Source organism: Stegodyphus dumicola, chromosome 3 (assembly GCF_044657685.1).
Source record: "Stegodyphus dumicola isolate Sdum_Otavi_A_Nest chromosome 3, ASM4465768v1".
Classification (NCBI taxonomy): domain Eukaryota; kingdom Metazoa; phylum Arthropoda; class Arachnida; order Araneae; family Eresidae; genus Stegodyphus; species Stegodyphus dumicola.
Window position 1 is genome coordinate 171,817,578 of NC_140770.1, and position 17,546 is coordinate 171,835,123.

A 17,546-nucleotide genomic window follows, 5' to 3' on the forward strand; every position below is an offset into this window, starting at 1 on the left:
CATGTGTGGGAGGCTTTGGAAAGATGCCTTGCGGCACGATTACATCCTCCGGGGAACACCCAACAACTGAAGCAGATGCTGATTGAGGAATGGCACTCTTACCTCAAGATCTGTTGGATAATCTTGTGCTGAATATGGAGAGACGGTGCGAAGCAACCGTTGCAGGAAGGGAAGGGCATATCTCATACTAAGGAACATCTGCTTCTTCTTCTTCCTCTTGTACAGACAATCGTGTATAACGATACTATGAGTTCAATAAAGCCTCTTTTACTTGATTCCATACTGTACGCATTATAGGTTTTTGTGCGCAACTATACTTTCATCACCGTTTAAATACAAAATGCCCTCTCTCATTTCTGAATTTCATGTCTCTCAGATGATTTCTCGTGAAGTTATGGCAGAAAGAACACCTCGTGCTTAAGTTTTGTACACCAGTGTATGATATCTGAAATTTTTTGCTGTTACAATATTTCCTTTTCTTCGCACAAGGAAGCAGAAAGGTCCAGTTAAGCAATGTTTTCAATCAAATACACAATGTTTCCCAAGTAGTATTACTACTTTCCCATTATTAATTTTTTTTAAGACTAGCAAAAGTTCGATAAGTAAAGATACAGATTGAAGCAATCCCAGCATCTTTGCATACCTGAAGGTATAATGAAAAGGCTAGGCCTTGCTACTTATTAAGCTCAGCCCTAATTTCGACTGAAAACTTCCAGGAGCAGCTCAAATGTTTCCCACCCCCTTTCTCTACCACCAACCACTTGAGAGGTCTTTCGGTTGAGCATGTATTTTGAGTGCCTCTTTATGAGCAAACACAAAACATTTATAAATATACATGCCTTCTTCGAGGTTCGAACCTGGGGCCATCAATGTGACTGTAACTGGTATTATGATTAAATAAATGTAATTAATCGATATATGTACATGGATCGGACCCAAATGTCTCCAAATGGTCGCCAAATTTGGTGCCTTTTGGCGATTTATTGGCAAATTAGGCAACAAAAATTAGTTGGCAAAACCATTGCCAGCTTGGCGATATCTCACCAATTTAGTGAAATGAATAATTTGTTATTATTCGTTTAGTAATTTATGATTAATATGTAGTTAATAATTAATAATAATGATAAATGAATTATTATTTACTTAATAATTAATAATAATGATAAATGAATTATTATTTACTTAATAATTCATGATTAATATTCACTTAATAATTAATAATGATATTTATTATTGTTCACTTAATATAATGAATATTCACCCATACGGTTTTAGTTACATACAAAACACATTTATTTTAATAAAGGACGACAAATTGCATTGACTGTTATATTCAGTGACCAAGAAGAAATCGATTGAATATCAAATAATAAAAAAATAAAATAAAAAAATATGCTTTAAGAAAGAATCTGAACGAAAGAAAAGTTTAGATACCCAATTTTTACCATTATTTTCTATCTGAGACGAAATATCAGCTGCACAGAACTACTCAGAATAAGTAGAAATGAATGATATTTCTTTATCGATTTCAGCATACGGAAATTTAGGCGAAGATTTGCAGTTTAAATATTAACCCATACGCTTGCATGCCTCTATTTCAGATTAAACCTACTCGACTATGTTACCACTGAATTTTAAAAATAAGATTTTCCTTGTATACATTGAAGATAGCCAAATTTTAAGACATATTAATCTATAAATATACAGAAAATTTCACATTTCTAGGCGTATATCAAACGAACTTTTCCAATAAGAAAAAAAAAAAAAAAAAAAAAAAAAAAAGAAAAGAAAAGAAATATGAAGGGATTCCCATGTTCCGTCGTACTTTCCGTCGTCGAATTTGTTGAATTTCTATGTTATCGCTGAACGCCGCAGTTAGCAATCTGCTCTTGACTCTCTCCTGCTAAACCACTTTTTTATCTTTTAGTTTTATTATTAAGCACTACTTTTTGCGCACTTGAGTGACATAAAATTCAAAAACCAAACCACCACATAAACGTTTAAATTTTTGATAATTCTGCAACCACTGCATCCAGATTGAATAAGGCACAAAAGCCTTAATCGGAACATAAGAACAACACAATTCAATCACTTTTAAAGCAAAAAAAATCGCAGTTTACCAATATATGCTACATATAGTATATAAAAGATCACACTGAGCCTGGTAAAACTGTGAGTATATATACTCATCATTCACTTATATATATATATATATATAGCCAGTCGCTTATAAACGTATATATATGTGTAAGATAAAAAATATGAAAGCAAAGTTCTAAATTTAATTCACTATAACATCTTTTATTTTCTATTTCATTTGGGAACTTCATCATCTGTCCTAAAAATAGCGAATAAGTCTAAACTTCGTCATTCAAATTAATCATGCGATCTTACGTAACCCATAATGCAGATGCCTCTTGACCAATTACCAAATTGTAAACCATAACTAAAAACTGACTCCCTCCCTTCTTTCTATGAACTGATACGTCACTTTTGCTTAAACTTTCCTTTGCGGCTACCTTCTTTGTTCAAGGGATATGTGCTGATCTAACAAAAATCTAGAGCGCATAAGACGCTCGTCCATATGTGAACCAAATATTGCGAATCCTGACTTGCTTTCATCGATAATAAAGTTATCTTGAATCCGGACATGTTTGTCTTGCCAAGTTTCTTCGCTACTCATCTATTACGCCACCGCCAAGCTACAAATCATTCATTTCATATCATGACATATATATGTTTCGTGTGGGCGATTGCAACAAACAAGGAGTTACACAACTACATGTTATAGCAGTCCCATATACAAAATTTCAACGTTCTACAGCTAATCGTTTTTGATTTATGCGGGATATATACATACGTACGTACACACGGGCATTACAAAACAAATGCGGCAATTATATTGAAATTCAGCTGAAAATCTTAATTTCAAAAAGAAATTCAGAGCCATAATTTTAGAAAGGAAAGAACATAAATTTGGAAGAGTTTACAATTCTTTACTGGCTATGTCATGAAATATTTTACTACAAACGTATCTTTTAAAGAAGCAGATGCGTTTAATAGCTTCCCGGAGAGAACTCAGCAGAGTTACTTTCCTCGTTCCTGAAGAAATAAAACTTCAAACCAATCTCATTAAAAGAATTTATTGCTATGTTTCTATCTGAAACCTGTCAATAGCAGTCAGACTAGTAAGTTGTGTCGTAGAAAAGGAAAGGGTTGCAACAAAATACAGTGTGTCAGTAATTTTACGTTTTAACATTGGGAGTTAAATTACTTTGCATCTATTCTCTTGTTCCGCATAACTAATGATCATTTTGAACTCTTTAAAGAAAATAAAATCTGAAAGGTTTCAAATTTTGATGGCCACCCAAAAGGGTTTATTAAGGTTGTAGAGACATTAGGTTAACGGGAAAAGCCGGAGAGATAAAATATTAGCAACCGCCTTCGTGGGACCTCTGGAATACCGTCCCAGCATGCAGAACCACTACACCACGAAGGCATGCCAAGAAGGTGGGAGAAATATCTTATATACTCCCCCTTTTTAAAGGGCGACTGGGGTTTGGGGAGACCCAATCGAAAAATCCTGGATGTGTCCATCACCCTTTTAGTTCGGGCGCCACTGTAGAGACATTAGGTTAATCGAAAAAGCCGGAGAGATGAAAAATTAGCTACCGCTTTCGCCGGGAATGGAACCACGGACCTCTGGAATACCGTCCCAGCGTGCAGAACCACTACACCACGAAGACACGCCAAGAAGGTGGGAGAAATACCTTATAAGGCTTTTTACGCTGTCGTGAACCTCGCAGTCTACCAGCTTACTCTTTCACTTACTCATGCTAACTCATTCTTAACTCTTAAGCATGGTTTTCTTTTCACTTACGCCACATAAAATTCAACAGCAGCATCACAAAAATTTTAAAACCATTCCCACAATTCCCACAATGTTTTTTTTCTATTTTTTCAATCTTTTCTCAATTCACCATCTCAATGTTCAGCTTTCTTACAAGTTGGTTTACAAAACATTTTTTTTTATCTTCTTCTTATTAACGTTTCGCTTGTTTACTTTATTCAATAAATATCGAGTTCTTTGTTCTTACGCCACACAAAATTCATTTCAACAGCACAACCATAAAATATTTAAAAACAGCATATCTTTAAAATTTCGATAGATACTCTCGTGTGCTCGAGATAAAAATGGATTATTTCATAGAGTGTTCCCACTTTTTGCTTCGAAATCGTTGATTTCGTTAATCACAAATTCATTAAAATTTTACAAAATATAACATAAATAATAAAAAACATGTAACGTCACTGTAGGAAAATACTGAATATTTTTAATCAGATAAATCATGAATTAAATGCATTTTGTTATTTAAATCAATTCGACTCAAAAGTAAGAAACGCGTATTCTAAAGAACTGCATCGACTGCTTTCAAATACCCAACAGACCCCAACAGACAGATTCAGTTTGTTAATCCCCAACAGACAGATTCAGTTTGAAAGATAAATATCTTACATTTTGGCAAAAGGCAACAGACTCGAAAAGTGAAAGATGTATTTATAATGATACGACGGAAAATCCCATTTCGAGACTAACAGCCCTTTCGGGCTAAAAAGAATCGGTGTAAATATAAGTATTTTCACGAACTGTATTATAAAACATTTTCTCCCAGATAAAAAACACAGTGAAACCTCTGATACCTAACTTAGATAATTACTTCTAGACGTGACGAAAAGTTCTAGAAATGTAAATAAATATTGCTATTGATCGTCACTGTTAGGCATGTTCTTTAAGTCGACTACCGTTACAAAAGATTACAGTCATCAGTAGCCAAAAATGACTGTGTTAGGGAGGTTTCCTGGAATTTCTTGTTGAAAATGGTATTTCCTCTTCTAAAAATTCCCACAATTTAAATTATTAGACAATTTTAATTATAGACACTTTTAATTTATTAAAAGTGTCTATTTAAATTTATATTTAATAATTTAATATTAAATTATAATATTAATAATTTAAATTTATATAATAATATTAATATATTATATAATAATATTATATATAATTTATATAATAATATTAATATATTATATATATATTATAATATTAATAATTTAAATTTATATAATTATAATATATTAATAATTTAAATTTTAATTTATTAAAAGTGTCTATTTAAGTTATTAGACAATTTTAATTATAGACCCACAATTTAAATTATAGACATTTAAATTATTAGAAGTTTCTGTAACTACATTATACGTATTATAATTTCAGTCAACTTGCATGCCCTAACAGTTTTGTAAAATCAATGAAAAATAAGTAATAGTTTTTTAAGTTTTCCGTTTATCTAAAACTCATTTATTCGAAAATAGCTTCTAAAGGCAAATGAATTAGCAAGTATTAATTTATCTTCAATGAATCATGAAGCTAAATGGTGTATGAATTAAAAAGAAATTCTCACAACAGAGATGTGAAGTTCAACAGAACCCTTGAGTAGCAGGAAATTGCAAAAATAAGAATAGGTTTCTTATCTACTAAGTTTATTTTCTGTTTTCTTAAGAAAAAAAGGATTAAATATGAAATAGCGGAACTATTTAAAGAAATTAAAATTTATTCAGATAGAATTTAGGTTAACATATTCTTAAATTCGCATCTGTAAAGTGAACTTCTGTTAATTCATCTATGTGAATTTAAAACTATCATCGTATTCAAACAAAGTACAATTTCCAAGGTTAGAATATGAGAAATGATAAATTGACATACCTTGACAGTATCTCCTTTTCCAGCCACTGATATGTCACATTTGAGATATCCTTTGGGACCCGCAGTTATATCATCCGTATCTGTCAGCAGGGCCCATTTGTGATAGAACTGATGGTCTGGAATAATCAATACATTTCATAATATATTACAAATTAATGTCATAAACAACTCCATTATAAAATGAGTAAAGCAACATAATTATTATTCTGTTTATTACATGACGTATTTTAATTCGGAAATACATATCATTCTATAATATATCTGGGCTAAAGTTACTTAAATGGTGAGAGATATCACGAACATGGTGAGAGATATAGATAATACCTTGCATATGTTATTCTGAATATAAAACTGATGCAATAACTTCACAAGTATTAGTTTTTGCAGTTAACATAAGTAATACTGTAACCAAGAAAATAAATTTGTGCAACATAAAAAACATAAAAAGTAAACATGCGAAGATATATAAAGTAATATTTCGCACCCTCAAACATAGCATTTTTGTTGATCACAATTTTAGTAGAACTCAGCCTATGTTTCTAAAAGCGTTGCTGTTATAGCCAGTTACTGCAATAGGGGTTACTGGGCAAAGCAGAGAAAATGCAGTACTTTCTGTATCTTTGTTCTTCTGATCAAGCCCTCTTACTCCACATGTAGCAATGTAAATTTTATTATTCCTGCTATACTGCTCTGCATTGAAACCGCTATAACAGTAAAGAAACTCACCACAAAACCAAAATTTACATAAAAAGTAGAACATGCTATATTAAAAAGTAAAACATGCTGCAACACGGTATGCACATTGCAGGTATAGTTCGACCGCCTCATTCGCGACCATAAGCGCAAACACGCATGCGCCATTCGGGCCGAATTATTCTCAAAATAAGGTGGAAGGATGGAGACTTTCTTTCTCTCCAGCATAGCTCTTTCCGGAGAACAGAAGACCTTTCACGTCGCACCAAGTAATACCGCCCCTTTTGGACGAGTCTATGTGTTTTGGCAGAATGCCAACCAGGGTTGCGCTTGAGACGGTCGAACTATAATGGTAATGATATCTCAAAGCAGTAAACAAAGGCATATTTTAAATACCCATTTTTCACTTTCACTCGTAATAATTCTTATATGTGTTGGAGATCGTGTTGTGCGTCATGAAAGATAAAGGTATTCGCGCCAACACCTCCGATAACTAAATCGCGGAAGAACCGTGTCTATCCTAAGTCACATTGGTTTGACATCTACTGAGTGTTAGAAGACTTTGCAATTGATCGAATGGTGAAAGATCATAAAGAAAGACGTGTGATATCTCAACGGTCCCCAATCAACAATACCCGAGCCGATAAGAGTCTTCGTTCTTAAAGATCGTACAGCCACGCCAAGCGACCTAGGTCAGGATATTGGGTGTGGTTCTCTGTATAAGATATCCGCATGTGCAGTAAGACATCTGTAACGCTATGGACTGTTAGGAAGGTGATCATTACCTCGGATTGATGCTGCAGGAAATGAATTAAGATCTTGAAATAGTGGGCTCAATGATGCGTATGGTTTGGTTTGTGCGATTACGGCAAAACCTCGAGGCCTATCTGCCTAAGGGGAATGATGCCTTCGTGGAGGACTTACTTAGGAAAACTGGCTTGTATACACATTACACATGGGAAAAACCACGAAAAAGCACATGCAGCCAGCCCGCTCGTGGGATTCGAACCTCGGACCGAACTACTAGTGTTCAGCTACTTACCGCTCGGCCGCTGGTAACCCGATGCGTATGGATGCACGTCGTTTTTTCTGATGAATCCTGCTTTGCTTACAACATCATGATCCTCTTATCCATGCGTGAAAACAAGCATTGGAAGTTTGCATTCTTCATCGTCATACCACCTCACTTACCTGTATTGATGGTATTAGGTGCCATTGGATACAATGTGTAACGTATATACGAAACAGTTTCCCTTAGAAAGTCCTCCACGAAGGCACCTCTTTCTTAGGCAGATAGCCCTCGAGGCTTTGCCGTAATCAATAAACCCAACGCAACCAAGCCATTGGACACACATCACATTCCCCTCTAGTAAGCTTGCCCGGTACGTTGACCAACACCGTTACATTACGCTTTTAATACTTATGGATCTAACGTAGCTTTTGTGCCTTTATTTCTCTACTTCTCAATAGCAAAATATTAGAGCTCACAGTGTCCTACGTTTGCTCCTTGCAAATGCTGTTCGATTCCTGCTTGGGCGGTGCATTCTCCGGATCTTCCAGCAGCTGAAAAAACCACTGGTATCAGAGTGACTGGCACAACAACACCATCCATGTACGATGTACGATGGGTCAACTGGTAATGCCTTCTCATACTAACTATTTAAAAAATTGCAAGCTTTATAGGAGTTCACAAAGAAATGTTGAGGAAAAGAGAAACTAACGCTTTCCAAACATCTAGAGTTTACATATTATGGTACATCGTGCATACGACAAAGTACCTCTAGCATGGAAGGGTAGCCGCACGGATTTCAATACTTGCAATTCCAATCTAAAGCTTGTTCGAGTCCATACGCAGTCATACAAAAGTTTTTAACTGATGCCAATGGAGATGATAAAGGTGTTGATATCCGCATATTCTGAATCTCAAAATTACCTGAAAATTAAATAATTTCAATTTACCGTTGTAAAGTATCTGTAAAATTAATATGATCCTTCTGCTTTCCTTCATGTTATAGCAATTTTAGTGGCCAACAGTGCAGGAGTAGCAACAAAGGTTTGACGAATCTGGACTAATATCAAAACAAACCGCTATCAGCAATAAAATTTGTGTTTATTTGTGGTAATCTTTATGCTATATTTCAACGATTGATTATTATTAAATTTAACTTTGTAGAGACATTAGGTATTTTTGGAAGCAGGCAAAATGAAAAATTAGCAATACCTTCGTCGGAAATCAAACCGCGGACCTCTGGAATACGCGCCCAGCGTGCAGACCACTACACCAGCAAGGCATGCCAAGAAGGTGGGAGAAATACCTTATATACTTCCCCTTTTAAAGAGCGACTAGGGCTTTTAGAGGACTCAATTGCCAAATTCCGGGGGTGGAGAATCATCATCCAACACCCCTTTTTATTTCAGGCGCCAATGTAGAGATATTAGGTATTTTTTGGAAGCAGGCAAGATGAAAAATTAGAAAAACCTTCGCCGGGAATCGAACGGCGGATCTCTGAAATACGCACACAGCGTGCAGACCACCACACCACGAAGCCGTGCCAAGAAGGCGGGAGAAATACCTTATAACTTTGCATTAAGCGTTCTTTCAAATGCTATAATTTTTAATACTCTTTGCGTGCATTTACTTTGAATTACTAGCAATAATCAATTTTAATCAAAAAGTATTAAATTTAGAAAGCTATACATAGATATTCTGAATATTTTAAATGCGTTTCCCTTCCTTTGACTAGATTGTATAAAAGCTTTATATTTTGTCTTTAAATTTCTTATTTTACATTTCGAGAACTTTGCCATACCCTTTTTACTGTCAAAAATAGTTATAATCCTGAAATAATGATTTTGAAACTTCCAACACCGTCGTTCTACTGCAGGGATATGTTCTAGATTTGTAATCTCTTTACTATGATTCAAAACTCCTCCTAATTTAAGCTGAGATAATTAATTCTATTTCCTAGCAAAGGGAAATTGCCTTTGCTCCTGTTCTTTAATTATTTATTTTTTTTAAATATGCACTCACGGATAAACAGAAAAGGATGAACTTAGTGCTTAAGAAAGTGGAACAATTTTAGGTGATAGTATCAGGTTCAATGTTCCGCCTTACTTTCTTTGGGAACATGCAGGGACCTGACTCGGAACAGGGAGCTTACTAAAGCTATGTTCAATAACTGTGGGAAGTGGACAAGATACACAAGAAGGTTATACAAAACCCTTTATTTTTCACTCTTTACAATAATTTCCGTACTTCGGAATACAGAGACCAACTACTTGTGGTCTGAACGTAAGAATATAAAAATATAACTAAACTCTAACTTAAATTTGGAATAATCAACAAGGGCCTAAGTGTAAGATTGGCCGGATATTAACAGGAAGCCGTATGTAGTACAGAGAACTGTTAACACTATAATACGTTTAAAATTATCACGAGGATTAAACCTCTGGCCTGGAAGGCAACCAGCAACCGAGTAAAACTTCTAAGGCAAGCGGCCTGCTTCGACTAACTCCTTCCTCTCTCTCGCTTGGCAAAATGCCACAACTTAAGTACTTGGCGTTCGCCAGACAAATTTTGCATAAATAAGTTAACGCTTTTAATTCTGGCCGGAAGTAGAAAATAAGAAGTGATAGTAAAGATTTAAAATAAAATAAACGTTAGTAAAACTTAAGATCCTTACAATAGATTTGCGGTGGGTTGCCTAGCTAGATAATTTGATTATGCAGAGGAACATGGCGTACTGTGGTTCAGCGTTTTCTTTCTTTCCCTAATTAAGCACTTACTATTGCAGTTCGGAGAATGTTTTAAACTCACTTAATCCTGCAAAATTCTAAAATAATGCCGAGACATCAGCCTCTAATTATCGCAGCTGGACGCTTTGATTAAGAGCAAATGAAGCGATTTCCTTTAAATTTAATTAGAATTTAATTTACTGTAGTTAACTCTGTAACTGTTAACAGTTGAACCATTTTCTTCTCTCATTGATATGTATTTTTAAGACTTACGCATTAAGCTTTCGAAAAAAGTTTGTTAACTTCTTTTTGTCTTTAGATAATTAAAAATCTAATGTGGACAACATGTGACTTCGTTGTATGGCCTATTAAGTTATCCACATTTTTTGCTGCACTTCATTCAGATTCATTTCTTCGAAATTAATTAATCGATCTTATTGTGTTGAGACAAGTTGAAAATGATGTCCAAAATTGCAGATTTTTAAATGAAATATTCCTGTAAATTTTTGTCGTACGGGAGTTAAATTTCTACTTTTATTTTTTTATAACGAGTATAAATCTTTCCCAAAGATAATTATAGAAACCGGGAAATCGCATTAAAACATAGATTTCATTATTTATCAAAAACTTTAGCACGGTAAGTGCATGAGTGTATATTTATATAAATATATAAACGTTTGGTTCCGCCGATTGCAATAAAGAAGAGAAGTGCAAAATTAGATATTATAGCTGTTCCATGTACAAAATTTCAACGTTTTACGGCTAATCATTTTTGAGTTAGGTAAGATACATACATAAATACGTGCGTACATACAGACGTTACTAAAAATTTCTTTTTGAATACATTTTACAATTCGTTCCGAAGAAAAACAACCGTCCGTATGTATACAGTCCTCACGTTAAACAATCGTCCCAATGGATTTAGCAACTATCGAAATGGATATTTCGGTTGAAATGTAATACCCGAAATCGTTCATGATTTACTTCGTACAAAGAAGTAAAAATTCAGTTTGATTATGTCGTATGTGCGATAATACTAAAGCCAAATTTCTATTTAATTTTATTCTGTGAGTTTTGTTCGCAGTACCTGAGCTTTACCTAACTTAATTTAAGTTATCAGCATGGATCAGAACGTTCCAAGATTAGATCTGTAATTTGTCAACAATAGCACAAGGTTGAGTTTTTACATTGGCCTTCAAGCTTGACTGGGAATATGTAAAGAAATATCGCTATGTTAAAAATATGGAGTTTCTATATCCGTGCATTTGTTATCAAATGTGTGTGGTAGTTTATGATTATATCACGGATCTTGGCAACGGTGGTAGAACGACGACCTTTCAGCTGCATAGGGTGCATTTTTACTATAGATAATCCATTGCGTGTGCCACATGTTTAAAACGCTAGGATTGATCCGTACAACACAACAACGATATCTGCAATATCGTTGATCATTCTACGACGTCCACATGCAAAAGCTCTTAATTATTTTTCTGGTTTTTAGGTGATGCTAGTGAAAGATCTTTTTGCTGGTTTTTCATCTTCAAGGGATCGTCTTCTGCCTTCTAAAATGCCTGCGCAACCTGAAACATTGCATACGATGCCACATTCGATGCCTCACTGGGCGATTTGCCTAGGCCAGAATTTCAGATTGGCTTGCCGGGTTTCTATCCGTGATGTAACCACGGAATGCTATGCATATGTGTTTACAAAAATTACCGATATAATAATTAGGCATGTTAACACAACGATGGGTTTTTGTATACTGCTTTATCAAGATTTAAAGTTACTACGGCTACTAAAGCAACCTTTTTTTGCCATCTATTAAATAGTATTTACTAAGCTAATCCCATAACCTTTTGATTTGGCCAAGTATATATCGTCTTAATACACTGATTAGCGAAGACTGACTGCTATATTCTCCAGAATTATATAAATAATTATACCGTTCTGGAGTTAGGTTAGATTAGGTTATTTCAATATGACAAAGTACTCCAGAGCTACCTGCCTAAGGGAAGAAATGCCTTCGTGGAGAAGGTTTTGATTTGGTTTATTTCGTTACGGCAAAGGACCCGAGTGATCTGCTGCCTAAGGAGAGTGACTCCTTCCTGGAGGACTTTCTAAGGATAACAGTCTCGTATACACATTACACAAAGGAAAACTACGAAAACGCCCATGCAGCCAGCTCGTTTGTAGAATTCGTACCTAGGACCGAACTACCAGTTTTCAGCGACTTTACCGCTCGGACGCTAGTGGGCCTTGTGGAGAAGGAAAACTGTTTCGTGTCCACTTTACACATAAAAACATAAAATAAGCCACGAAAACTCCCATGCAGCAAACCCATTTATTGGAATTCTAAGCCAGATTATATACTAATATTATTTACAGGTGTTATCAACACGGCTCTGTTAGACCTTGAATTCCAATGTCGAGTTCAAAACCTGCATAATGCTTTGGTGTTTTTATGTGTTTTCTTTTCGCTAACGATATCAGTTCCTCCCTGGTGTACCCTTGGCAAAGTTATTGGCAGTGAGATGGATAAACGACTGGCACATTTAGCCAGTCTTGCTCCAAAGCTAGTGTCCGAGAATGAAAAGACTTAGGTTAAAAATGCAGATTCTGAATTTTGCTGTGTCTATTTTAAAATGAACCGCGATAATTTTAGATTAGGTCAAAGATTTCAGACTCTTTAATAAGCAAATGTCTACCGTAAAAATTCAGTGTTGATGTAGTATTAATTGCGATTTTAACAATTTAGTATAGAATTATGAAAATTCAGTTTTCATTACTTGAAAATAGTTATCAGCCCATTTTGTAAACAATTGGAAATATTTATAGCTGTTCTTCTTTACGTCGAGCCAGACTGCCCGAATGCAAGTTTTTCAACTTTTCATGTTCCCAGTTATTTTCTTGAATATTTATAATGAGGATACTGACTTTCCATGTGTCAGTGCGTCATCATCCTACCATAATTTTGCTCTTTGGTTTAATTGCTATGTATTCGAATCCAAAAATGTTATTTAAATAAATGTTAATAACATTTCTTTTAAATTTCTGTAGCCCTATAAAACGATCCTTGATATTCACAGCTTTCACTAAAGTACATTCCCACACATAATTCCACACATAATTATTAATAAATTTTATTTTACTTAAGTTTGTGCGTCGGCTTCAGTGTAATCAAAAAACAATTGACAAATAATTTTTATCCAAAAAAGTAATACTGCAGGTTAAATAAATGAAAACGTATTTTAACATTAATTAATCCTAATATATATAAATCAAACATCTTAATATCGGTATCCAGCACAGAAGCTTATAGCTATTTTCCAAAATTTCGGTTTGAGGCAAGTCCCAGCAAATGTCTCTATCATCCTCTTACCAAAGAATAAAGATAAAGTTCACTGCGCTACCTCTACTAAAGCGTCAAGTGACGCTCAACGCTCAAAAGTTGAGAGAATTGAGAAACCGAAACTAATGGCTCTAAAATGCCCTTTCTCTTTACAATACTCTCACTCATATTTTTCTAATGTCAGATATAAAGGAGAACTGGTATTTATCATCAAGTTCTCATGGCATGTTTAAATGTGATGATCAATTACTCTCACATTTGGTAACATTTATAGAAAAACTTACATATAGGTTTCAAATTTAGCTGAAGTTTTGCACCAAATTTTTGTCTTTCCACTTATACAAAAATATTTATAGAAATCAAATAGTTAAATATGCATATACATTTATGGAACCTAAAAAACTTAGAAATATAGCTGTCTGAGCGTTTTGAAACATAAAAATTGTATATCAAGCATCAAATCTTACAGATATTATACTATTTTGAGACAAAGTACGTGAGGATCTTCCATTAATTCAGCATTGGTCGTGATAAGGGTGCAAGTCTGAAGTTGTGACGTGCTAGCGAAAGGCGCAGAAATTGAAACCTTTAAAGAAAATATTCGAAGTTCTATTACATCCCTAGAGTTAATTGGGTTAATATTGGTTAACTATAAGTAGTAAAGAAGATTTAGCACTGAGTTTACAAAAAATTGAAAATCATGAAAAATACTGATATAAATAATGCCATAGTTGACTTTCGAGAAATTCGTTTTATGAAAAACATACTTTATCTTAAAAAATAGTACTTCCTATAGATCCTTCCTATAAATCCAAACACATGATATAACTTTAATGGTCCGGCAAATAAGATGACTGAACACTAGTAGTTCGATCAGATTCGCATCTCAACCAAAGAGCTGGCTGCATGGAAATTTTCTTTGCTTTTTCTCTCATATGCAATGTGAATACATATCCTCCATTGAAGGTATCATTCTCTTAAGCAGATAGCATTCAAGTTCTTTAGCAAAGGAACTCACGACAGTAAATAGTAATGTTTTTGCGCTAGCTCTTTTTAGTTTGACCCACTAATGGAAGAAGACTGCTGGAAGACAGTTTGAAGAAGACATTGGTAATTAAATCCTGCTTCAAATCCTGGTGAACGGTCCTATTTCATAACGTGATGGCTGCATAGGCCTTTACTTAGCCTTTTTCCCTTTTGTAACTTAAATACAGGTTTTCTTTGAAAAATGCTCCGTGACGGCGGTCGAAGTGTAACCTGTTATGTCGAGTAAAAATTCAATTCAAATTCAATAGCTGGAAAAGCGGAAAATTAAACACAGAAATGTTTGAAGATGAACGGATGTGATAGTCTTACACTAATGAGTTTATGTGGATATTTATATATTAACTCTTTATACAAATCAGAAAGTCCATAAAATTCAGAAATAATATATAATCAGAAAGTCCGGAGTTCAAAACCTAACGACGACAATGCACATTTTTCATATCTCTTGCTTTCAAAATCCTAATCCATTTATAAACGATTCCGGTCCAAAAATTTATACTGAGTTTTCAGTAAATAAATACCAGTTAGAACCACACAACACGTTTTTACTATTTTTACAATGATTTCTGTGTGTGCGATGATTTTTTTTTCATGAACGATATCGCTTAAATCACAAATCCAAAAATTCCTTTTTTCACGATTTACGTTTTCTGCATTCATATGAAGAGTTGATCAGATTTTATTTAAAACTACACAATTACTTGAAGCTCATTACAATTTTGAAGCAATTAACAAAACATATCGTTTCGTATATAAGTCGTAACATATTGCTTGCTGCAACTGAAGAAGCATTGTTTACTGTTACACCTAAATATCGTGAGGACATAGGTGCAGATCAAAATTAATTTTAATAGTTCATACTATAGAAATAACACAGAGAAAAATTATGCTATTCGTTTCAAAGTGTTTATTTTTATGTCGGAACAGATATGATTATGATAATTTATTAAAGAAACTAAAAATAGTTTTTACAAAATTTATATTTTATTTTCTTGAATTCTTTATTTGTATTATACTTTTTTACATTATTTTAATTTATTTTTTATTTGGCACTTACTTTTGATTTATTATTTTGATTTATTAAATGAATTTATAATCATCCAGATATAATTCAGAAACGTGGCTCGCTTGAAAATTTTTCGGCTGCTCCTTGATAAAGACCAAAGAATTCTCACATTTTTTTGATTATGTTATTGGGTTGTTTTGTATTTGTTCCAATTTTGATGTATGTTCCTCTTGTTAAACTGTTCATTGTGAATTGATTTGATTAATATTTTTAAAAAAAGTTATATTTTATTTTATAGTATTTTTTATTTGTATTATATTTTTTACTTTAATTTATTTTTATTGATTATTAAATATTGGTACAATATCAAAGTTTTTATTGATTATTAAATATGATTATTAAGTATTGATTATTAAATTACTTTAGATAGCCTTATTACATGATTTTAATATTTTATAATCTTATTTTTAGCTGTACCTAGGACAAAAATCCTTTCAATTGTTTTTAAATTCGCTACAAAAAATAGTATAAACAGTTTAGTTTACAGTTAAAGATTTGATCCATTTTTAGTTTCTACTTCACTTAATTTATATGACATACTTTCACAAACAGCAAGTAAACAAAACAGTATTTGCTTGCATGTTAATAAGATCGTCGCTTACGATTATCAAATGTGAAAAATAGGCTTCAGGCGATATAATGTTAAACGCGAAAAGTAGGATTAAAACAACACATTGGCACTGCTGTTGTCGGCAGCTCCACAAATTGATTATTGAGAGTCTTGAAAGAGAGAGCTCAGTTCGAAAGCATTTTATATCCCGAAGAAAACAAACAATATTACGAAAATAAATACCTTCCCCTAAAGCAGACGATCAAGAAAGAAAAAAAATACTAGATGTCTTTATCGTTTCTGCCTCCATCCATTTCCTACATTGATTTTCTGGAGGCAGTCCATTTAAATACCATCGCTAAAGTATTTCCTCTTTTTTTTTTAAGATTTTGCGGATTTATTAGATAATATTTTATCTCGTGTGAGAGTCAATCAAAAGCGAGATTTTTTAAATTTAAGAGAGTCACGTGGTTTGAATTTTTTTTTCTGTATATTGAAAACATAAAAAAAAGAGAAATGTTTTCATACAGGAATATTCTTTTTACTTCTATGTTTAAAATTTGTTTAGACTAAGATAACTCTTTTAGGTATGAAATCAAAATGTTATTGAACATTCACTTGGCAGATTGTGAAAGAGGTCTTCCAAACATATTTAAACAGAGTGAGTCGTTTTCTTCTAGATATTTACAGACCGGATTTCCGCTGTGCTTAAAAATAATACTCAACTATTCCCAAAAAATTGTCATGAATTTTTAAAGTTGTAACTTAACAGATATATCTTTTAAAATGAGTGAAAATTATATTTTAACTAACATTTTATTTCATGTGTTAAATCTTTCCTGCATTTCTCTTGTTTCGAATGTTTCACCAGAATAATTGAAAGAAGGGACTGGCAGCATCAAAGCGTCGTGCGAATTTTCTCTGCTATTGTCTGCCTCTAGCGATATTGCAATTATAGTCTGTTGCTTTAAAACAGGAAATTCAAGGTTATTTTCTTCCACGCGACTTACCTTTTAACCATGGGAACAACAGCTGCAGCAGATGGCTCGAGTCGCCTAAATATTTTCTCCACTTCATTTCCTTTTAGTTTGCTTCGTATAATGAAAAGGCGCTTTATGAAAGTTTTCTTGACTATACTGTCTGATGAGAAGGATAAAATAAGTGTTATGCGATGATGGCAACTCGTGTTACGATCTCAGATGGGGAAGAGTGGCAACAAATAGCCTTAAAATGCCTATTTTAAAATGGCAGGTGAATTTGTGATTGATCGAAAATTACGTTGACAGGGGTAGAATATCAGAGTCAAGTTATTATGCTTTGAATTTAAAATTTGAGTTATAAA

At 33.6% G+C, this 17,546-nt stretch overlaps 1 protein-coding gene across 1 annotated transcript in view; it reads right to left on the minus strand.

Moving 5' to 3' along the window:
- The window catches only part of LOC118186930 (otoferlin-like), a 963,443-nt gene that overhangs the window by 282,528 nt on the left and 663,369 nt on the right, over positions 1-17,546 (minus strand). Inside the window, exon 12 of the mRNA XM_085813615.1 lies at positions 5,765-5,880. Coding sequence (XP_085669741.1) covers positions 5,765-5,880 — 116 coding nt within the window. The remainder of the gene's footprint in view (positions 1-5,764; positions 5,881-17,546) is intronic.